Source organism: Prionailurus bengalensis, chromosome D3, assembly GCF_016509475.1.
Source record: "Prionailurus bengalensis isolate Pbe53 chromosome D3, Fcat_Pben_1.1_paternal_pri, whole genome shotgun sequence".
Lineage (NCBI taxonomy): Eukaryota > Metazoa > Chordata > Mammalia > Carnivora > Felidae > Prionailurus > Prionailurus bengalensis.
The window spans coordinates 56,267,243-56,290,446 of NC_057356.1; the positions used below are offsets into that span (position 1 = coordinate 56,267,243).

The 23,204-nt window shown below is 43.2% G+C and overlaps 1 protein-coding gene across 2 annotated transcripts in view; it reads left to right on the forward strand.

The window, feature by feature from the left end:
• Nucleotides 1–23,204, forward strand: part of MAPRE2 (microtubule associated protein RP/EB family member 2) — a 159,199-nt gene that overhangs the window by 200 nt on the left and 135,795 nt on the right. Inside the window, exon 1 of one of the 2 annotated variants that reach the window (XM_043558593.1) lies at nt 986–1,317. The exons of the other annotated variant lie outside the window; for it this stretch is intronic. Within the exon in view, the coding sequence (XP_043414528.1) occupies nt 1,294–1,317 (24 nt within the window). The 5' untranslated portion in view covers nt 986–1,293. Of the gene's footprint in view, nt 1–985; nt 1,318–23,204 lie in introns of those variants that run through there. 2 annotated transcript variants of the gene reach the window in all.

A 23,204-nucleotide genomic window follows, 5' to 3' on the forward strand; every position in this document is an offset into this window, starting at 1 on the left:
TTGTGCAGGGGTCGGCCCCGCGGCTCGGGGATGTGCACCCGCCAGCGAGCGGCACCCCTTCTTCGTAGCCCCAGCGCTGCGCACCCGGGAAGAGGGGAGGGAGTCGGGCTGCCACGCTGGCAGAAACAAAGTGGACTAGCTCTGGGGTGAGGACCGGGACTGTCCAGGACGCGGACACTTGGCGCTGGTGCCGAGGGGGGTTTGGGGGTGCGCTCCCGCAGCGCGCAGACCTGGAGGCGCCAGAGTTGGGGCGCAGGGACCGAGAACCGAGGGAGCTGGAAGAGGCAGCGCACTTCGGGCAGACCAGGAAGTGCAGCGCGCTGGCGCCGGCCTGCTGGGGATCAAACGCTAGACCCCCGGCCCTGCCGCCTCCGCGGGTGCTTGCCCTCCGGCGGAGGCGAACCCCACAGCTCCCCATTCCAACTCCGGCTCCCGCTGGTGCTCCTGGCGCCCGGGACCTGGGAGCCAGGTCTGGGGAAATGAGAAGGGGTTGTTATTCTGACCCCAACGGGTTCTTCTGCAGAGATCACCCTGGGCGCAGGGCGAGGGCTACTCGGCGACTCCTCACTCTGCTTCCGTAGGAAATTCTTCAGTCCACCCTTAGAAGGGTTGCGCGGAAGCCCAGAAATCCCACAAAGGGCAGGAAGGAGGGGTGGGCACAGAAAGACCTTCCCCTCTGAGTCTGGAGCGTTCGGTAATGCAGACTTTCAGATAGTGGATCTGGCCACCCCTTGAGTCACTTTGCCAGTGCCTTGCCAAGTGCCGCCTGGCGCAGAAGGCAGAGCTATAACCTCGGAGGAAGGGGCGCTGCAGCCATTTGATCAGGAGGAGCCTTTGTCTTAACCCCCAGTCCCCTTCTGCTAGTCTTCGCTGGGTCAGTAGCGCGTGGAGTAATTAATATTCCGAACATTAGCCATCCCTTCACTTTGGCACCAGCCGACACTGCTGTCCCCTCCCTGCGGGTTTTCGCCAGCACTTGCTCACGTCCTCTCTTCCAAAAACATGGAACGTGGTCCAGACCCGCTAAGCAAGAGGAAGTCACTAAACGCACTATAATGCAGTCACGTAAAATCAAGGGTTAAGTGTTCAAACCTGCACCCGCCCGCCAGCGAGGAGACGGAAGAACTTTCTCGATTAGCATAGTATCTACCCTGGGGCCGCGCTGAGAGGTGGCGGTTCGGTCCCAGCCCAAGTGAAGCGTGCAGTACCGTCTTGATTGTGCTTTGACGCAGCACCTGCTTCTAATCTGAGAGGACCCGAGGCTTACAGCTTTGCGGAGCAAGACTCTGTGGGATGAAACAGAGCAGAGATCAAAAGGTAACAAAAAAGAATAGCAACATTTGAGACGCTTCTCTTGAGCACTAAATGTAGCCAAGTTTTTGGTAAGCTAAGAGGGAAGATGGTCCTTGACTAGCCAGTGTCTCTTCTGAAAATGCCCCCTTGCTTTGCTAGCGTTCTTTGTGGCTGCCAAACTAATTAAATTATCAGGGGCTATGTGTCACTGGATCTCCAGGATGGTTTGGGAGGCCACCAGGTGGTCATTAGTGATGCTTAACTGGTAAGTTTCACTTGCATGGAAAGAGTGACCTTCTCCATCGCAAAGGTTCCCAAACTTTGCTGTCTGTTAGAATTACCTGGGAAGCTTTGGAAAATCCTGATGTCCATATCTCATCCCAACCCATTGAAATCAGCCTGTTTGGAGATGAGAGCCAAGCATCGGGTTTGTTATTTGTTTTATTCATCTTTAATCGCCAGGTAATCCCATTGTGGAGCAAAGTCTGAGCAACACTGACGCAAAGGAGTTCAGTGGCCAGCAGCTGCAAGGCTTGCAAGACAAGATGCCAGTTTAACTACTTGGGGTGGGGGCGGGGGCGAAGCTCGAACTGGAGTGCCGCCCACAGACGCCCTAGGGCGGGGACTGTCACCGGGTGGCTTGGCTGGCGGTGACACCTGCCACATCATCTTTCACCCCCTCTTGCCTTAGGTCCGGTTCCTATTGGAAAGATCGAAGTTCACTGTCAGTGTCTGGTTTCTGCATGGTTGTTAAGGAGCCGGTAGAAACTTTCATTCCCCGTGATGACTCACGTGCACAGGCAGTGGGGAAACCCAGCAGAAACTAACTAGGAGCAGCCTGGTGAGTCAGCAGACTTCATTCTAAGGCGGAGCCCCGGGGAATAGGAAGTAATTACATCCAGTAGCTTTTTGACGCGCACTATTCCACTCCTTTGAAAGCGTGTTTGAATATCTGATCAGGATATGTTTGCTCGTAGACGCCTGTTCCACTTGCTTCATTATAATGCGCTCTCCTGTTAGAGGAGGAAACACAAAACCAACTAGACATCTTGTAATTTCCTTGGTGGAAGGCATATAAAAAAAAAACAAACCTGGAGAATGTGAACTGGTTTGGGTTATTTCAAATATGTGAAGTAGAGAGGATGAATTAGCAGTGCATAAGTTTTGAGTATAGAAAACTCAAATACTGTTTGATCACACTCTCAGTGGTGGATTAAAGGGTCTATTTAAATAGAAATGGTTATACCTAACATTTTGCATGAATATGTTTGCTATTAATGATTTCTTGCTTTAAAAAAAAATCCCTAAGACACGACCCTTATAAGATAACTTGTTTCAAAACGTACACAGGTTAGGGGGCGCCTGGGTGGCTCAGTTTAGTGTCTCATGTGGGCTCAGGTCATGTTCAACAGCTCAGAGCCTGGAGCCTGCTTCAGATTCTGTGTCTCCGTCTCTCTGTTCCTCCCTAGCTCGCACTTTGCCCGTCTCTCTCAAACATAAATAAACATTTAAAAAAAGTTTTTAATGTACACAGGTTATTAAGTATACTTATTTTTCTTTTTTAAATTATCATTATTATTATTTTTAAACTTAGCTCCAAGTTAGTTAACATAGACTGTAATAATGATTTCAGGAATAGAATTTAGTGATTCATCACTCACATATAACACCCAGTGCTGATCCCAAAAAGTGGCCTCCTTAATGCCCCTTTTGCCCATTTGGCCTTTCCCACCCACCCCCACACCCCCCACAAAACCCCTCCAGCAACCCTCAGTTTGTTCTCTGTATTTAAGGCTCTTGTAGTTTGTCAATAAACTTATTTTTCTTATTTTTATTACTCGTAACTTCAATTTTTATACCACTCCTCTCTTCATTACCTTTTATATCACCATGATTGAGTCTACCTGCTTCCTTCCCCATTCTGTTTCTTTAAGGGGGAACAACAGTGCCTGGCACACAGCAAGCATTCAATATTATCAGCTACAGAACTTTGTTGGAATCTCTCCTAGCCCCTATGTACCCTGCTTGGTATTCTCTCCCAGGAGCCCTTCTGTCTGCAGCTCCCATAGCACAGAGCATAATACCTTTCGTGTTGTGAATGCTATTTGTGTATGCTGAACATTATCAAAAGGTGGGGAGAACATTTGAAAGCAGAGCATCCTGAGTACGTTCAGTTGTTATTTTCCAAGACGGACATTCTGGATATGTGGGAGCTAAAGGTCCATCACAATTCTTAAGTGCTATGAAATGGTAGCTCATTTGTTCATTTACAGTTTTACCATAAAAACAACCTAGACTTCTGAGCATAACTAGTAACTGTTAGAATACTTAACTACACTCTCATGTGAAGATTCACTTCACAAAAGTTTGCTCTCTGCCCATTATGATGGAAAAATCACATCCAACTATCTGGATGCCTAAAGGAATTCATCAAGCTAGGAGAGTTCTTTCAGAGCATTGCAAGTTAATAGTTAAACAGCTTTTATTGTCATCGGCCTTGATTAAAACTAGCACAAGTGGGGCACCTGGATGGCTCAGTCAGTTAAGTGACCAACTTCAGCTCAAGTCATGATCTCATGGCTCAAGAGTTCCAGCCTCGCATCAGGCTCTGTGCTGACAGCTCAGAGCTTGGAGCCTGCTTCAGATTCTGTCTCTCTGCCCCTCCCCCACTCACACTCTGTCTCTCTCTTTCTCTCCTTCAAAAGTGAATAAACATTAAATTTTTTTTAAAAATAGCACAAATATATTTAAATAGCCAGCATATTTTAAAATGAGAAGTTGGATATATTCTTTGACACATAACACCAGAAGTAAGTGTTAATAAGAATTTCCAAAGGCCAAAGTGATGGAAATGAGCCCATTCTCATTTCATTTCTGTGTAGCTAAGAAAAGGCACTGGGGATACATTTCTGAAATTCCAGCCCCTTTCCTGGGAGTTGTAAGATATTGAAAGGCTGAACCGTAGTCTAGAAGAATGGGTCTAATCCAGATTAACGAGAAACTGTTCATCAGAGGATGGTGTAGACCTAGTTCTGTAATATTTACAAGTAAGCCAGAAGCGGTGACGTAGAAAGAAGGGGTATCACCTCAATTTTAGAAACTGAAGTTTTTGGGATAGATCAGAATCATTCAGGTTTTTTGTTTGTTTGTTTGTTTTTACCTTAAATTTATACAGCCCTTTGGTCTCCTTAGTATATCAGGGCCTAAACATAACTCTGGTAGAGAGAATTCCCATGCGCCAAAGAGCACAAATCCCAAAATTAAATGATACTCTAAAGTGATGAGAAACCAGGGGTACTGACTCTATCATGTAGCTGTTTCTTGAATAGAGTGGAATATAATCTTGCTTGGAGGTTTTGGCTAGACAAGTTCAGTTCTAACACACATGATGATCTCACCAACTTTATTCTGAAGTAATCAACCTTTGGACTTTTGGGGTAATCAACCCCCCAAAATCTGAGCTATTGTTTGCTTCTTATCCAGATAACCAAAATAGGAAGTTTTAGAATCTTTGCCCAAATCATAGAAACATAAACTCTCTTGTTTGAAGGGCCCTTACAGGTTAATAATAATCATGCCATCCAACAAAAACTGAAACTTCCTGTATAGCTTCTTACTAAATAGTCCTTCAATTTACATGTCAATGTCTCCCTCGCAGCACATTACATCCACAGAGCATTGTCTGCACCCTCTGGAGACCACAAAGAATAAAATCCAACTATCTTACGTATTTACCTGCAACCATCTTAGATGCTTACAGTGAATTTATTCTCCTTGATCAGGAAGATCTGGCTATAGTGTTTCAAATCTACTAATTGCACGATTTTTTTCTGCACCAAATTTGAAACCATAAATTTGAAGAGAAGCATTCAAAATTGTGATTTGTTACCCCAGAGTTACAGAAGATGATTATTGGTAAAGTTCCTTCCAACAAACCTAATAATCTACACCCTTCAAAAGTGACTCCTGACCAACTCCACGTAATGGCACTAGGCTTGTGTTGAGTTGAAAGCCATGGCTCCGTGTGTTTTGGAGATCAGCAAAACTATGACCCACTGTCTGTGGTCGTATGTCCTGTGAACTAAAATTGGTTTCTGTGGCTTGCTTAATGGTTGAAAACATATCCAAAAAAAAAAAAAAAAAAAAAAAGAAAACAAAAGAAAAATATGTTGGGACTCTTGAAAATTATACAAAATCCAAATTTCAGTGTTCAAAATAGTTTTACTGGGCTACAGCCATACTTATTCACTTATATTTTGTCTATGGCTATTTTAGTGCTACTGAAACACGGTAGTTTCACCAAACACCATTCGGGCCACCAAGCCTAAAATATTTACTAAGTATTTAGGTACAAATTGGCACGCCCTTGATTTATTCTCATTCAACATACTTCGGTTCTGAATGAGAATTTGCTCACTTAGTCTTTTTTCAGTTTTTTTTTCCCTGTTAGAGAAGGCAAAAAAAAATTGTTTCCAAACATAGGTAACTCACTAAAAATAGTTTAGTTTCCTATTTCCCTTTTGTGTGCATGTACTTTGCAAAACAGCAGTACTTTTCTAAAGCATATGTGAATTTTTGTGAATGGCGAACTATAAAACTTCTGAACCTTAACAGGCCCAAACAGGGCAGTGCTGACTTACGTTGAGCCAATGTCAGTGTTTCCATTGCTCCAGGAGATGGGAAAACACACCCTTGACAGTGAGCCCAGGGTGACACTTGCCTTAACTCTTTAGCAGTAGGAACTTCTTTTTCTCAAACCTGTGAGGGCGTTTTTTGCTTATTTGATTGAGTGTATGAAGACATAATTTGAAGATGTATTCAGATTTGAAATTTTTCATTGATGGTCATTTTACACACTTAAAACATGTGGAAACTTGCCAGTTTTGAAAATCACACTACTCCTCTAAAGTACACATTTAAAATAAATTGCTCTCTACTTACAAAGGCAAGGATCATTAAATAGTAAGCAGTTTTAGAGTGTCTGGGTGGCTCAGTCGGTTAAGCATCCGACTTCGGCTCAGGTCATGATCTCACGGTTCGTAAGTTTGAGTCCTGCATGGGGCTCTGTGCTGACAGCTCAGAGCCTGGAGCCCGCTTCGGATCCTGTGTCTCCCTCTCTCTCTCCGCCTCTCCCCCACTCGTGCTCTGCCTCTCTCTCTCAAAAATAAACATTAAAAGAATTTTTTTTAATAATAATAATGAGCAGATTTACAGTCACTTACATCCCTAGAAGCTGACATTATGCCATAGACAATTTAGTTTGAAACTTCCAAATTCAGAAACAGATCAGATCATGATCCAGAGATGAAAATTATTTGCCTTCTTCCCAAGGATAGAGAGATTACTATTAAGATTCTAGAAAGAACCTTTGAAAGAACAATAACGACATTAACGAGACCTTGTCTTAATTTTTTACTTTAAGCGTTGCCTCATGAAATTTCCTTCAGTTAAGAGAACTTCCTCTTTTGTTAATGCCACCGACTGTTTGTAAATGAGTTTCACTTATATTAATAGAGCAACTTCAAGGGTTATATATAACCCGTCCTCTTCCTCCCTTCCAGAATCAGTACACCTACAATTCAGAGACCAAAAAATGATAGTTTGGGCTTCTTTTTTTCACTACATCAAACAATGCATTGCAGATAATGTAAAGTTTGAGGAACCTGAGATCAGCTAAATAATTTCTAAAAACAAAACAAAACAAATTATAAGGGCATTTAACCCCATCCTAGGACTATTGGCAGTAATGGCATATAGATATCTAACTCCTGAGGGGACTTAACTTACTCTTGCTCATGATGGAGTATTTGGGGAGGAAAGATGAAGGGGGACAACTGAGGACAGATCATGTAACCAGTTCAAGTTAAAAAGCAACTTTCCTCCCTTATCATAGTGTAGATTTCATATTTTGCTAACAAGATTTTCTTTAATATAACTTGTGCCATACATATATCACATGTAGCTCTCCCCAGGAGAGTTCCAAAATTAAACACTGTGGAGGGTTCTCAAAAAGTTAAAAATACAGCTACCTTATGATGCAGCACACTGCTGGGTATTTACCCAGAGGATACAAGAATACTAAATCAAAGGGATATGTGCACCCCAATGTTTACAGCACCATTATTTACAATAGCAAGATACAGAAGCAGCCCAAGTGTCCATTGGGTGATGGATAAAGAAGAAGATGTGGTACACACACACACACACACACACACACACACACACACTACAATACTATTCAGCCATGAAAAAGAATGAAATCTTGCCATTTGCAATGACATGGATGGAGCTAGAGAGTATAATGCTAAGTGAAATAAGTCAGTCAGAGAAAGACAAATACCATAGGATTTCACTCATGTGGAATTTAAGAAACAAGCAAGCAAAGGGAAAAAAAATGAGAGACACGAAGCAAGAAACAGACTCTTTATTTTAAGTTTAGTTATTTGTTTTGAGACAGAGAGAGAGAGAGAGCAAGCATGAGCAGAGGAGGGGCAGAGGGCAGGGGGAGAGGGAAAGAAAATCCCAAGAGGGTTCTGCAGGGCTTGTACTTGCCAACAACGAGATCATGACCAGAGCCGCGACCAGGGGACGCTTAACCTACTGAGCTACCCAGGCGACCCAGCAGACTCTTTCTTAAAACTTTCTTTAAAGTGTATTCATTTCAACAGAGACAGATTGAATGAGAGGGGGAGGGGCAGAGAGAGAGGGAGAGAGAGAATGCCACACTGTCAGTGTGGAACCCAGTGAGGGGCTCAAACTCAGGAACTGGGAGATCATGACCTGAGCTGAAACCAAGAGTCAGACATTTAATTGACTGAGCCACCCAGGCACCCCCCCCCCCAGCGGACTCCTAACTATAGGGAACAATCTGATGGTTACCAGAGGGGAAGTGGGTAGGGGAATGGGCTACATAGTTGATGGGGGTTAAAGAATGCACTTGTTGTGATACGCACAGGGTGATGTATGAAAGTGTTGAATCCCTATATTATATACCCGGAACTAATATAACTCTGTATGTCAACTAACTGGAATTAAAATAAAAACTTGAATTTAAAAAAAAGTAGTTCTAAAATGAAGATTTACTGTATTTTTCCAGAGTAAGAAATTCGTAAGTTTCAATTGCTTGAACAGGGGCAGAACACTCAAGCATTTTGCTTACAGGTAAACCTTGGTTTTAACTTAGAATTAATTACAAACAACGTGGCAAGAACAACTCTTGGTATTTGGAGTTAGTCAGAGAAGGTAAAATAAGCCAGAAAAAGCAGGTGGAAAATGAGGTGACTTCTTTCAGTTTTGCTGAAGTGTGCCAAACTTGTTATTGGATGCCATGCATGAAAGTGAAACCAGAGGACTCGATTACCCTCTTTATTTTTTTCAAACATAATTTATTGGCAAGTTAGCTAACATACAGTGTATACAGTGTGCTCTTGGCTTCGGGAGTAGATTCCCACTTACATACAACACCCAGTGCTCATCCCAACAAGTGCCCTCCTCAATGCCCATCACCCATTTTCCCCATCTCACCCCTGCCTCCCCGCCATCAACCCTCAGTTTGTTCTCTGTATTCGAGAGTCTCTTATGGTTTGCCTCCCTCTCTGTGTAAAACTATTTTTTCTGCTTCCCTTCCCTCCTGGTCTTCCATTAAGTTTCTCAAGTTCCACATATGAGTGAAAACATATATCTGTCTTTCTCTGACTGACTTATTTCACTTAGCATAATACCCTCCAGTTCCATCCACGTTGTTGCAAATGGCAAGATTTCACTCTTTCTCATTGCCGAGTGGTATTCCATTGTGTATACAAACCACATCTTCTTTATCCATTCATCAGTTGATGGACATTTGGGCTCTTTCCATGATTTGACTATTGTTGAAAGCGCTGCTATCAACATTGGGGTACAAGTGCCCCTATGAATCAGCACTCCTGTATCCTTTGGATAAATTCCTAGTAGTGCTGTTGCTGAGTCATAGGGTAGTTCTATTTTTAATTTTTTGAGAAACCCCTACACTGTTTTCCAGAGCGGCTGCACCAGTTTGCGTGCCCACCAGCAGTGCAAGAGTAGATTCCCTTCTTTAAAAGCTGGTAGAGGCTGCTTTCAAACAACTGATGAGCAGGAAGTGGAGCATCCCTGCAACCACCTTATGCATTCTTTCCTTCTTTCAATAATTTTAAAACCCAACCAGCTTGCCAGAATTTGATCCATTACAAAGAACGTTTCATGATTCTAACCAAGAAACCACTGTCTCCATTTTCCCGCTGATCTTCTTCAGTCTCCAAAAGAGAGGGAGCTAAAAGGAAAACCCTTCTGCTCTGCTCCCCCTGGTCCTTCCCCAAAAGGAAACTATTGACGGAAGATTTTTTTGTTAGTTTCCAGCTTGCTTTCTATCACAACTTTTTTCTCAAGTGGAGTCTTCTGGGCACAAATGTTCTAAAAGGAATTTCCACAAATCAACAGCATAACAACCAAGTGCTGTATGTGTTACTGGCAAATCCGGAAAGCAGTTCTTGGTGCAGTTAGAGTGTTTAAACAGCACTGTCAGGGGGTCTGTTCGTTCTCCACGCTACCTGTTCTCTCAGCATTTCAGGGTAAGTTAGAATTTGGGGGAACGGGCTTTTCTCTTGGGTTGCCAGGTGAAATACAGGATGGCTAATTAAATCGGAATTCTAGATAAGCAATGATTTTTTTTTTAGTGTAACTATGTCCCATATATTACATATATGTATTACATGGCGTATACTCATACTAAAAGAATTGGTCTTTTAGCTAAAATTCAAACGTAACTGAGCATCCCATTTTTTTGGTTGTTTGGAATTTTGTTTAGTGTTTCTCATCTCTTTTTTGTTTTCTCCAAATTTGCAACCCTATTTTTATCCCATCATAAATCTCAAAAGGTCTATCTTTTCTGGTCTATAAAATATCTGATCTGAGACTCTATGTCCAAGGTAATACATTAAAATGTCTGCCCTGCTTTCACCTACTGAAGAAAAAAAATCAAGCTATTATCTGCAGTATTCTGCACAAGGAGGGGAAATAAGTAGAAACTAGAACTAGAAAATTGGTCATCTTACTTTGTAAGCTATTGAAAGGTACCTTCTATTTTTTTACAGACCTTCTAATTCAATAGATACATTGATAGGTAGATTGTTAGCATGACATTGCTAATAAAAGTTGATGATTTCTAGTGATTCCAAGGAAGTTCACTCCCAGGGGATTCCAAGGATGCCTTGTTAGTTGTGTGAGGTCCCGGGCCTGCAGCTTCAGTACTCCAGAGGAGTGTCTTAAAATGCAGGATTCGGGCTGACCCCAGACCTTGGCAACCAGTCCTTACGTTAACAAGATCTGTAGGTGATTCACATGCACATGAAAGTTTGAGAAACCCTGAAACAGAGGATTCACTTTTTCACACATAAATTGGCCTTTTGATTTAATACCGCGTTGAAATAATCCTTAACAAAATTCCCTTTTAACACCTAAGAAGAAATAGTTTCTTTTGATCAAATATCTTTGATATGCAATTATTATATTTCTGTTTTCTTATGAGAATCCTAAATGAGCATTTCTAATATTGTTTTGTAATCTACATATTTAACAAAATAAGACAAATACAAGTATGAAAAAGACTCTCATGGGATGCCTGGCTGGTTCAGTCAGTAGAGCATATGATTCTTGATCTCAGGGTCATGAGTTCAAACCCCACACTGGGCATGGAACCTACTGAAAATTTTTAAAAATTTAAAAATTTAAAATTCAAAAATTCAAAAAAAAAAAAAAAAAAAGACCTAAGGACTTACCAGACAGCCTGTTATAAATAACATCCCTGGTTTGTCTTTCATCAATAACCCATAAATTAAGTGGCACACACTTCCTGGGCCTCAAGTCACCAGCAAATCTGTGTTTCTTCATTTCATATATTTTAAGTGGATAATTATATGCCAGCACCACATGTTTATATATTTACATCCTTAGGTTCCTTTAAAACTGAACAGAGGGCGGGGCGCCTGGGTGGCTCAGTGGGTTAAGGGTCTGACTCTTGATTTCCGTTCAAATCATGATCTCCCAATTCATGAGCCTGAGCCCCATGTCGCTCTCTGTGCTGACAGTGAGGAGCCTGCTTGGGATTCTCTCTCTCAGCCTCTCTCTCTCTCTCGAAAATAAATAAACATAAAAAAAAAAAAACTGAACAGAGGGCATGCAGTTTGAGCCTATGGCAAGCTCCAAACTGGTCTGTGAAATTCTGAGTTTTAAAAACTCAGAGAAAAGGTTCCATAGATTTTGATTCCTTTCACGTTCGAAATCCTCACATCCTTTGCCTGCCCACCTGTTTTTTGTTTTTGTTTTTTTTAAGAAGTTACAGTGGTCTGGAGGCACCTGGGTGGCTCCATCGGTTAAGCATCTGACTTCTGCACAGGTCATGATCTTGCAGTTCGTGAGTTTGCGTGAGTTCGCTGACAGCGTGGAGCCTGCTTGGAATTCTCCCTCTCTCCCCCTCTCTCTGCCCCTCCCCTGCTTGTGCTCTCTCTCTGTCAAGATAAATAAATACATTTTTTGAAAAGAAGTTACAGGGTTGTGTCACAGCAAAAATTCTGGAACTGCAGCAAGAACATCAGACAGCCTGAGGCTTAAAACTAGTTCTGCTGCTGACTGACTGGTTGTCTTTGGAGATGTTACTTACCATCCTTCATCAATGCCCCTCCAGTTAAGTTTTCTCATCTGTCAACTTGAGACACTAGAGCCCGGCATTGTCTCACAGGATTCTTGTAAGACTCGCACAATGTGTGAGTCTTTATGAAGACTATAATATGTAGAGTGACACATAGATTTGTTTAGTGACCTTCACGTATGGCTGGCAGTTGACTAAATATTATATATGTAGCTTCCTACAACACACCTAATTTGGAAGAAAGGTGATGTTAATTTTGAGAGTTCCATGTATGCGCTGGGAATGGAACCACAGAGCACGTATCTTAGAGATGTATAGCTTTTGGCCATGTATCCTTAGCAATCACAACCTTCCCTTCTGTCCCTCAGGAACTTAAAAGTTCTCCCCCTTTCCTGTGACAGCAAGGTGCTCTGGGACACCAAGCAATGAATTCCTCACCGGGGTGCCACTCTTTGTTCTGTGAAGTCAAAAGATACAACGCTTGGTGTTTTTCTTCTGTCCAAATTCTATATAATTCCTCTCGCATTTTTTCCCCAGGTGAAATTTTACGGATGGACTATAAAAACACACTTCAACGTTTTTAATTACTTGACTCCTTCTATAAAAAATTATTCCTTCAAAAACACAGCTTTTTCTGTAGTGATCATAACCTTGTCACTACATAATCGTTGCCATCAGTCACTAAGTAACTGTGTATCTTAGCCCATCACATAATCCCAGATTGGAGGAAGCCGCGTGGTCATTTTGTCAAAAGACACCCCAGTACAGAATTCCCCTCACCAGCACGTGGAAGAGAAACGAATGTATCCTTCTGTGGTTGTTTTAATAAATGCCACACAAAATTCATGAGCGAGAGTTTGACAACGATGAGGAAGGGGTGTGAGGGGGACCATTCCTAGTCTTACCACCTCCGTTCAACTATTAAAAATATTTTTTCCCATTTTTGTGTAAAGCTTTTATTGACTGTATTCACACTCAACAATGTTTCACATAAACCTCTCCCTTACCGTGCTGAATGTTGCTCCCCACGACCAGCATCATCTTTCTAGCTTCAATGTCTCTGAGTGTTTTTCTGCCCAAGGTGTCTTTCCTTGGTTAACTCAAGCTCAGCCTTTGTCTTATGTCAGGTGTTCATTCCTCGAGGTCCTTGCCACTCAGAGTGTGCTCCCCGGACCAGCGGCTGTTGCATCACCTGGAACATCTTACAAATGCTGAAGCTTGGGCTCCACCCCAGACATTCTCAATCGGAATCTGCACTGTAGTAAGATTCTCAGGTGTTCCGGATTAACATTTGAGAAAGGCTGTTCTGGAAAGCCTTTCCTAACCTCCTAGCCATTACCTCTCCCCACCTCCCACAGCCCCACCCATCCAGGATAGGTCAGGTGACTCATTGCAGTTTGCCTTTAATTCCCCACACATGGGCCTCCCCAGCACATAAATTGGTTGGCGGTCGGGATGGACTCGTATTCATCTTTACGTCCCCCAGGTCCGAGTGGAGCATAATTGATACGTAAGCATTCAATATTTGGAGTTGTTTGGTCATGTTCTGACCCCACTGCTTTGTAGGTGAAAAGAGATAGGTGGAAGTTTTGTTTCCGTGCTGGGAAAGTGGGTATTTAGGTAGGACCCTCAGGGTCACTGGCTCATGATTGGGAGTCTTTTGTTGCATAGTAAAGACTATGGAAAACTTACTGGGGGTTGAGGGGAGAGAAATGCTTCTTTTTCTGTGAATAACTCCAGAAAGGCCACTGTTGGAATTTCATCTTTTTTTGTTTAAGGCATTTAATATTTGTTAAACACCAACATCTCTGAGGGAACCTGCAGGGGCAGATTCTGGCAAGCGTTTGGTAAGACCTAGAGATAATGGTTCTCTGATGGAGTATACGCGTAGGTGTTAGGAAAGGTAAATGGTGGAGTGCTGCAAAATCATTTCTAATCCTGATAGATGTTACAATGTGTTTTATCGTGAATCCTATCGTAAGTCACTTTTCCATTAAAAAAAAATCTGGGGCGCCTGGGTGGCGCAGTCGGTTAAGCGTCCGACTTCAGCCAGGTCACGATCTCGCGGTCCGTGAGTTCGAGCCCCGCGTCAGGCTCTGAGCTGATGGCTCGGAGCCTGGAGCCTGTTTCCGATTCTGTGTCTCCCTCTCTCTCTGCCCCTCCCCCGTTCATGCTCTGTCTCTCTCTGTCCCAAAAATAAATAAAAAAAAAAATCTGTTATCCAAAAAAATCTCATGATAGAACTCTTGTCCACCATGCTGCCTTTCCTCCAGCCCCACTTTCAAAGTGAACCCCTGATACCCTGAGGACCTTTTTTTCTTTTTTCCAGATACTGGTTTTAAAACTGTAGACCAAGAGCAAGTACTTCTACAGTGATGTTTCTGAACTCCTACTAAAATGAAACAGCAGCTGAATAGGAGCTTTCTCTGTGTTCAGGAACCACTTGGTCCTTTCATTGTGGAAGGAACGTCTTGTGAACTCAAGGGTGAACAATCTGATGGAATGAGGCTTAGCCCGGGAGGCTGCTGTTTTGAATTAGCAGGAGACGGATGAGGGCTTTGGAATCAAGTTGTACCCAGAAACAAGAAATGTCTGTCCTGCAAGGCTATTGTCTTATTTGAAAGGAACCAGAGGCTCCTGGTACTGCTTACCAGCGGCTCTCACAATTAGCCCCATAGACCACGGGGAGTATAACTATATTGAAGAATGTGTGGCTTCTTTTCCCCTTTGGGAGCCTGTCACTGTGCTGATCCATCACCATGGACACCAACTTGAGTGTGCATCTGAGTGTGGCTTCTCTTGTGGAAGAGTGTATTACATTGTTATTCTGTCCTAAGCTGCTTATCTGCGTGTCTGATGATGCTATTCATCGTAATTTCGCCCAGACAGGGAACCTTGGGTGGGGTTTTTAAGAGTCATTTGACACCTTCAGAGTATACCTTGTTGAGCAATCTGACGCAGGTGAGCCATGCGGGATGGGGAGAACAATTGTGTTCTGTACACTGTGACCTCAAGCCTAAGTCCTTTTGAGTCATATTTTCCCATGGGGTTTGTGGCCCCTCCCAAAGGAAAGAGACCTTTAACACTCAACTCGTATGAGGTTTCGTGGTTTCAGCATTGCTCATGGAATCTAAAAGCCACGTGTATTTTTTGGTTTTTCACATTCTGGGGAGTTTGTTTTTGAAAGTTAAGTAGTTAATAACTGTGTTATTACTTTTGTATGGCGTGGGGAGACTTTGATACTTTGATTTCCCTATCTGAAAAAATTATCTCCTAAAGATCATGAACAGAGGCTCTAGAGCTTAAAAAACTAAGAGGAAGTTAAATTCCATTGATGAGGAATTAAAGTTTTAGAGAAAGAATACACTCAAAGAGGAAGCAGTAATATCTACCAAAATCTTCAGAAGAGAAATAAGCATGAGTTAGGAGTTAAGACCAAGAATGCTGGCCTCTCCTCTGCTTACACAATCTTTGCAAGTTAGACACCACATCATTCTTACTGTTCTTATTAACAAGTCAACTTAAATTGATTGTGGGGGGACATGGGTTGTGTCCCAACTCTGCTTCAGGTGCAATGCAAACAACTCAATTCACTTGTGACCTCTAGCCTCCTCGATTAGGAGGGTATCTTCCCTTTCCCTCTGCTTCCCCCACAAGATATCCCAGCGCTCCAAAAGGTAGTTGTGAATCCATCTCTTAGAATGAACTACAATAGGAAATGTAACGGGAACTGTACTTCAGAGAACCCATGAGCTTTTCAAAACATGAGGAAAATAAATCATTTCAATAGCACGTTAGCACTGTGAATTATTTAAATTGCAACAGGGCAGAAGTAGTGGTAGGATTTGAGCTTCTGACGTATGAGGCCATTGTAGATCCAAATAGGAAAGTGGTGGGATTTCTGGCAGAGCAGGCACATTTTAAAGAGCACCCACTCAGATCGCCTGCTGAGCTGCCTTTTCCCCACACGCCTGGTTGTCAGTATTTGGTCCTCTCTCCCTCAGTGGGCCTGGGCTGAGCTATACACAGGTCGTAGATCTTACCCTGTTAGAGATCAGGGAAGACCTGGACAAGCGGAACTACTGATCCAGTCCAGCAATGAGTTGTACTGAGCTGCCCCAAAGTACAGGCAGACACAAGAGGCCCTCCTCCTCCTGGCTCTCCAGCACCTTGTGCTCCTGGGAAGACCAGGGGGTGCGCTAGATCTCCCCATGGGGAGCAGAAAGGAAGCACCTTGTGGGATGGGGAGGAACCAAAAGGCAGAAAAACTAGCTTCTCTAGGAAGATTTGAAAAGATTTGAAAGAAAGAAGGATCTTAAAACCCTGCATTCAGTGCAGTCATGCCTGCGAAGCATGAAATCCCTACAATGGCCTGATCTAACTAGCATTTGACCTAAAGCTAACAGGGAAAGTTCTACTTGTGATCAAAAGACGGCTTTGTTCTTTGCTTTTTTTTTTTTTTTTTTCTCCCTCCACTGCCAACCTTAATAGATCTGTGGTCAAGCCGTGGAACCTGCTGAGGTCACGGACTACAGAAGAGGCAGCACAAGAGGCTTCACCTATTGTGAGTGAGGGTCCTGCTCAAGGCCACACCCACAAGATCCCTTCAGATGGGCATTCTCTCCCATTCTTTCCAAGCCGTTGGTTTTTGCCATAATTGATTGTACTTCAACTTCCTGATCCTGTGACTAATATTCAGATCCAATTGACAAAGGAGATGTGGTTCAAACTCAATTATTTAATAGTGATGATGATCATGAGTGTTTCCCATTTACAGAGAAATTTGCAGTAAAGGATGCTTCTATGTAGCACGAACACTCTAAGTAGCTGCACTTGACAGGAAACTATAAAAACTGGAGCCTGGAGTTTTAAAAAAAAATTTTTTTAACGTTTTATTTATTTTTGAGACTGAGAGAGACAGAGCATGAACGGGGGAGGGGCAGAGAGAGAGGGAGACACAGAATGAGAACCAGGCTCCAGGCTCTGAGCCATCAGCCCAGAGCCCGATGCGGGGCTCGAACTCACGGACGGCGAGATCGTGACCTGAGCTGAAGTCGGACGCCCAACCGACTGAGCCACCCAGGCGCCCCTGGAGCCTGGAGTTTAAATGGTATATGCACAGTTCACGTAAGGGGGAGAACCTCAGTCCCAGGGAATTTATTCCGGTGCCCTTTATACCAGGCAGATTTACAAAGGAGAGTTGGATTCTCCACGTAGCCCTCAAAGTTCCCTTTTGTTCATAAAGCTATTCAATCGTAACAGCCTCCTATTTCCCATGGAAAGATGAATGGGGTTTCAAAAAATGGGTTGATAAGTCCATTTTGGTATATAGCCCATCACCGATGAGGACTCTTAATATTCTGACATGAATGGTTGCTTCTTTTCCCTCAGTTTGAATATGCAAGTTAAAATTTAAAAAGGCGGGGGAGGGGGAGGTGCACCTGGGTGGCTCAGTTGGTGAAGCATCTGACTTCAGGTCTTTTGGTTTGTGAGTTCAAGCCCCACATCAAGCTCTGTGCTGACAGCTCAGAGCTGGGTGCCTGCTTCAGATTCTGTGTCTCCCTCTCTGCCAAAAATAAACATTAAAAGTTAGAAAAAAAAAAAAAAAAGAATGCAAGTGCACCTGGAGAAGTCATGACTTGTCCAGAGTGTTGTTAGAAAGTGCTGGCAATCTCAAACCTACTTTGCACCTGATTCTTTTAGGCAAAATGACAGTTCAAGTATACTAGAGTTACCAAAAGAGTTAGCTTCTGCAAACTTAAGTTTTTTTTGCTCCCTTTTTGTTTTAGAGAGACTACTTAGCTCACCTGAGCATCCTCCTGTGTCTCAAGCACGCTGGATGTACGTGCAATAAATTCAGCTGAGTCCCTTCCCTATGCAAGGGAAGATAAACATGGCTTCATTGAGGGCACCAGTGTAACCAAAGCCAGAACCAGCCATTTGGGTCAGTAGAGAAGAAATAACAAATGGTTGTGATTAGCACTCCCCAATGCATTTGCACAGATTAGTTAATTAGCTACACATCCTCTTGGAAAGCAGAGAACTTTCTCTAAGGACCTGAAACTCTTGACGAGTACGTGACCACTGGGGGATTAGGGATGTTGGGGGGGAGCAGTGGAGCAAGGAAAAATGTGTCCCAAGGATAGACTTTACCTCCTAAATTTTGCTTTGATCCATCTTTGGTGACAAGGTCTGAGCTATAATGAGTTTACATCAGTTGGAATCGTCTGAGTGAATGGCCCATCTAAGTGCAGCTCCGATCAGCACATAGCAGATTGTGGGAAGAGCTCTGAGAACAGATTCTGTGCAACTCAGAGCGTGGTTCCTGGACCAGCAGCAGCATCTAGAAGTTTCTAGAAAGAATCTCAGACCCTACCCCAGGCCTATAGAATCATAATCTGAATTTTAAGATTCCTGGCTGACTCGAAATCTGAAAAGCACTGCCATAAAGGAACCTGAGCAGGAAAATACTTCTTTTTCTCTAATTTTCAGAATGAGGAAAACAATGGCCTTCAAATCCTACAGATCATCCAGGAAACAGCAGTCATACATTTTTCCTTTTTGTTCTTGACCCTCCCTGTCAATATGCTTGCATTCACAGCCTCATGTTATAGTTATGAGGGTGTCTATTAGCCCCTGGATGGCTGCACTGTAAATTTCTCACCCTTTAGAGCCCCGGCACCTAGCAGGGTGCCTAGGACATAAAAGGTGCGTAACATGATGTTCACGAGGTCCCAAGTCCTGGCCCTGCCACAAGCCTCCATGTAGCTGCAAGATGAAAATAAGAAGTCACATCCCTCAGAATGTTACAGCGGGAAGTAAATGAGCTGATTCAGGGAACACACTTAGGACCGCACCTGACACATCGAAGCCGCACGAAAGCGGGAACTGTTCTCATGGGTTCAATAAATGTTACACAAATGAATGATTAGGAACTGCATAAAAAAATTATGAAGATTGAAACTTGGCGCTCTGTTGCTCCAAAAATATGAAATTGAATTTTAAAATGCAAAGAAAGCCTGGGCGAAGGGGAGAAAAAAGGAGAATGGGTCAGAACAGATTCATAGGAAAAGCATGTGATTTGAAACTCGGAAGACCAGAGTTTGGGTCCCAGCTCTGTCCTTGATCAGCTGTGTGATTTCCTACAATAAGTTCCTGTGATTGATGACTCTTTTTAGGGGTTAAGCAAAAAAGGGTTTTGTATCTAACCGAGTAGGAGGACAGGGCCCACCTGGTTCCTGGTTGTATCCCTACATCTCAGCCCAGAGACGTTGCATGATATTTTTGTTCAATTGGACTGGAGCATGCCCTCTCCATGGGGACAGAAATCAGATATTACAGTGGTTTGTGGCCGTCTAAAGCTCTACCCTAACAGATAAAATCTATTCGGTAGTATTTAATTTCTTTGAGGTGGAGGGAGATGACCAGGAGGGAATGTCTAAAAACACCCCCTGGAAGGCAGAGAGTGAGGGGAACCATCTGGGGGAAAGCTGATTTAGAGGGCTCTGCAACTCCATAGCAGATGAGAGTTTCTAAGGAAGAAAAATCAAGGAGCAAAAGGCAGTAGCCAAAAGGCAAGCATAGTGAACCTGTGGAGAAAGAATTGAGATTTCAAGATCTGAGTGAGATGATGTCTGTGAAACATTTTCACAAAATGGAGAGCCATCCTCTTCCCCGGTGCTGCCTGCAGGGGTGGAAGCCAGTTCCTGGTTGGGACCACTGCCGCCCCCAGACCTCTGGTGAAGCCCAAGTTTGGTAAAAAGAGGGCCAAGAAGTTCATCTGGCACCAGTCAGACCGAGGTGTCAAAATTAAGCACAGTTGGTGGAAACCCAGAGACACTGACAATAGGGTACACAGAAGATTCAAGGGCCCGATCTTGTGCCCGACATTGACTACAGGAGCAACAAGAAAACCAAGCACATGCTCTCCAGTGCCTTCCGCAAGTTTCTGGTCCACAACATCAAGAAGCTTGAAGTGCTGCTGATGTGCAACAAATCTTACTGTGTAGAGATTGCTCACAACGTCTCCTGCAAGCACCTCAGAGCCCTTGTGGAAAGAGCAGCCCAGCTGGCCATCAGTCCCCAATCCCAATGCCAGGCTGCCCAGTGAAGAAAATAACAGACTGCTTATGTGCATGTCATATTCGTGTTAATAAACCAATAGACTACAAAAAACAGGAAGAGCTATAGACCTGCATAACTGTGGAAAGAAAAGGCTTTAGGAAACATTTCAAGTTGGGTATTTGGCCCAGATTTAGTTCTTAGAATAGATGGGGGTTTGTTTGCCTACACTCCACAACCCACCCACCCAAGTTTGATCCCTGATAACATAATCAGTACTTCGGTTCTGGAGTGTCACTAGATTCCAGATGAGTGGAACTCAGCCTAAATTTCCCCATTAAATGATTACTGATCCAGCCCCTGAATATTTTGTAAGGGGGTCTCCTCTAGAAAACTCCACAGTAGGACCCCCCACCAAAACAGTGTTGTTGGTGGTTACATGAGCATTATAGGATGTACATCAGCACCAACAGAAAACCTGGGGGTAGAGGCTAAGCAAATAATCCTGCGTATTTCAAGAAGTTTCCATCCACTTAACACTTCTAACAGACTGCTGAAAATGTTAGTTTGAAAATCTTCCCACACAACACTACAAGTGGACAATGGCTATCCACCTTTTGAGAGAGGTCTTAGCAACCCTTCGTACCTGATATCCTAACCTTCTTGCTATGGCCAAAGTCTTATTAAATTTCCTGTTACCCATTCAATACTTCTACTTTGTTATTGTATTTTTTCTTTGGATGGTCAAAAGAATAAGACCATAAAGACAGGACACATGTAAAGGGAGGATTTAGTTTCCACTATAACCCAAAGGCTAAATTAGGATGCTGGGCTCTTAAAATGAATCTGATCCCATTCACTGTGCTACTTTGTTTATTCACGAACATTCTGCTACGTGTTATTAGCAGTCAACTTGTGAGGAAAGGAGCCGTTCTTCCATTCCAACTATTTTCAAGGGTATCTGATTATAAACAGATAAGAGGATAGTGAAGTCGTGTAATTATTAAGCACCTTTCACAGAATTAATACATATGGCATTTCTCATGTAGTTTCTCAGGTCTGTCTTTTTTATTTTACTTTCATGCCTTGAGCACTGTGAGTAGTCTATTCTAGAATAGAAAGGGCACTCTCAAATTATTTTAATCCTGGTTCGCATGGGAAGTAGCAGATGGATAAAGGAGGATTCTAAGGGGGGGTGAGGCTCCATTTGTATGAAAATAACTGAATTTCTATTTTATTATAGCTATGACTTAAGACCGTTTGGGGGGATTATATTTTATTTTTATAGAAGCCTAAATCACACTACCAAAAGAAGTTTTAACATCATTACCGTTCTTAATGTATTCCACCAAAATCCCTTTATCCCCCAACTATAATTTTTCAAAAGCACTTAAATATACAATATGGGTCATTTTGTAGTCTGCCTTGCTTAAGGAGAGGAATGTGTTGTACCACACTCAGTGCCCAAGAGTCAGTGTAATTTGACCTCTTTTACTTGCCAGATAATCTCATCTGGTTTTGGTTTCCCTGGTGTGTGCTCAGTTCTGTGCTTCCCGGCAGTCATGCCTCTCGGTCCCCTGAGATAGTTGAACTGGACGGGCTCTTGACCTCCTGCTGCTGCTCTGGGGAAGGCCTTGAGTCCAACCCACCCACCTGAGGCCAATAATTGAGGTGGTGCTTGGCGGAGGCAGGACTCTTCAGAAGGCTTATATGGAGTAGGATCAGCCTAAGGATTAATAGTCTGTGACTTTCTGTTAATGCTTACATTCTGCTTTATTCCTAGAAAGTTGTGGACCTCCCACACTAAAGCATGTGATTTATAACTGGAGTGATTCGATATCTCACAGCAGCCCCAGGAGTTTGGCATTGAGGATACAGCTCATTCTGAAGGTCCAGAGATCACTTGGCCCTTCTCTGGAGGGGAAAACCTCAGTTCATGTCCCAGCAGTGTCCCCTTCCCAGAAAATACAGCCAGGAGCAACTGGAGAGGCTGTGACTCCCATCTCTTTTGTGCAGAGAATGCTTTAACCTTGCACTGATCAGAAGCCTCACTGGTTAGATACAGGGCACTGAAGAAAGAGGGAGATCTTTCAATGGTGGGGCATGATTGGAAGGTCTTTACAACCCCTTCTTGATTCTGATACCTCTTAAGTGCCTATGGCTATATGGCCAGACATGGAAGCAGCCTCTAGAGGGGACTCTCAAGCTAGGACAGATGCTCTATGCCCCACACATGGGATGCCAGAATTCCAAGTTTCTTCAAAGAAAGAGGATTTGAAATTGCTAGAGGATGAAGGAAAATAGACTTTTATAGTAACTGAGAATGTGCTCTGTTAAAGAGTTTGGCTGTGTCGTGACTCTTACTCTAACAAAGACACCTGCTCTCTGCAGTTAAAACCAGCAGGCCAAGAGAGAGCGGCTGGCTCATTTCTGAGAAGCTGCCTAGCGCTTAAAATAGGAAGAGTAGAAGTCAACGTGGTCTCTTCTAACGTAAAAGAAAACCCTGTAAGCTCATGCTTGTGTAGGGGTGGTTACAGTCGTGCTCTTCTGTAGTGTGACCCGGTTTAGAATACAGAACACCTACCTTGTCATCTACGAGAACCGCGGGAGATGAAATGCCAGTCCTGAGCCAATAAGGGTGGGAATTGTTGGAAATTCTTGGATCGCCTGAACCTGAAGGTAGGAGAGATCATTTCAAAAATGCAGAGCATAACAAACTACTTAGAAGTTAGTTCTGGTTTTGAGTGTGTTTGTATCAACACTGACTTTAAGTGAAAGTTTATTAAGGCTAATGTGGAAAAGGGGGATGATAGAGAACTCTAAGGTAGGCAGGAGTGAACTGTTCACAGTGGTTTCTGCATGCTAGAACCGTGGGTGAGCTTTTTTTCTTGGATCTGTGCGAAGTGGGACAAATTCCTGACCCCATCTTGCCCACTGTTTGGGGGCTTTTGTTCTTCTCTAAAAAGGTAAGAAAATAAGAGAGCTTCCCCCTCAGTTGTAGTTACTGGACAATCTTTTTTAAATTAAACTTTTTGTTTTTAGATCATTGTGCATTAACATGTACTTGTAAGGAACGATATGGAGCTCTCTCCCATGTATCCTTTACTCTGTTCTCCCGCTCTGTGGTAACATCTTACATATTTTTATGTTGGTCATTTGGGGAGCGGGGAGGTGCAGAGAGCAAAAGGGA